This window comes from Penaeus monodon, chromosome 34 (genome assembly GCF_015228065.2).
Source record: "Penaeus monodon isolate SGIC_2016 chromosome 34, NSTDA_Pmon_1, whole genome shotgun sequence".
Lineage (NCBI taxonomy): Eukaryota > Metazoa > Arthropoda > Malacostraca > Decapoda > Penaeidae > Penaeus > Penaeus monodon.
Genome location: NC_051419.1, coordinates 2,295,594 through 2,296,010, shown reverse-complemented (window position 1 = coordinate 2,296,010; position 417 = coordinate 2,295,594). Strand labels below are relative to the sequence as shown.

The 417-nt window shown below is 44.1% G+C and overlaps 1 protein-coding gene across 1 annotated transcript in view; it reads left to right on the top strand.

The window, feature by feature from the left end:
* LOC119594518 (adipocyte plasma membrane-associated protein-like) overlaps positions 1 to 306 on the top strand; it is a gene marked incomplete in the record, with an annotated part of 13,622 nt that extends 13,316 nt beyond the window's left edge. The window contains 1 exon segment of the mRNA XM_037943549.1: positions 1 to 306. Within this exon segment, the coding sequence (XP_037799477.1) occupies positions 1 to 256 (256 nt within the window).
* Positions 307 to 417: the final 111 nt, after the last annotated feature.

The following is a 417-nucleotide window of genomic DNA, read 5'->3' as shown; positions in this document are numbered from 1 at the left end:
AAAGAGCGCCAAGCCAGTGGAAGAGACAGAATTAGAACCCAGGGAGGAGCCAGCAGCAGAGAGTATTCCAGAAAAGGAATCGGTGCCGGCTGAAGAAGACCAGCCGGCGGCCAGGGAGGCTGAGGCAAGTTCAGCGAAGGAGGAAGAAATTCCAGCAGAGCCCTCTCTTCATGCGAAGGAGCCGGTGAAAGATAAGGTATTGGAAAAAGGAAAGGAAAAAGCCAAACAGGATTCTGATAAGAAAGATGAACTCTAGTTATTATTCTCCCCTCCCCCCCCTTCTCTTTTCTGAAGAAGTTAATATAGCTCAAAACTGAACAGTCCAATGCATGTTTTACGAATTTGGTAAGACAAATAATCAGTGTTCATTAAAGTTGGGTTATCATGGTAACTCTTGATTAAAGATAAATAAGAAAG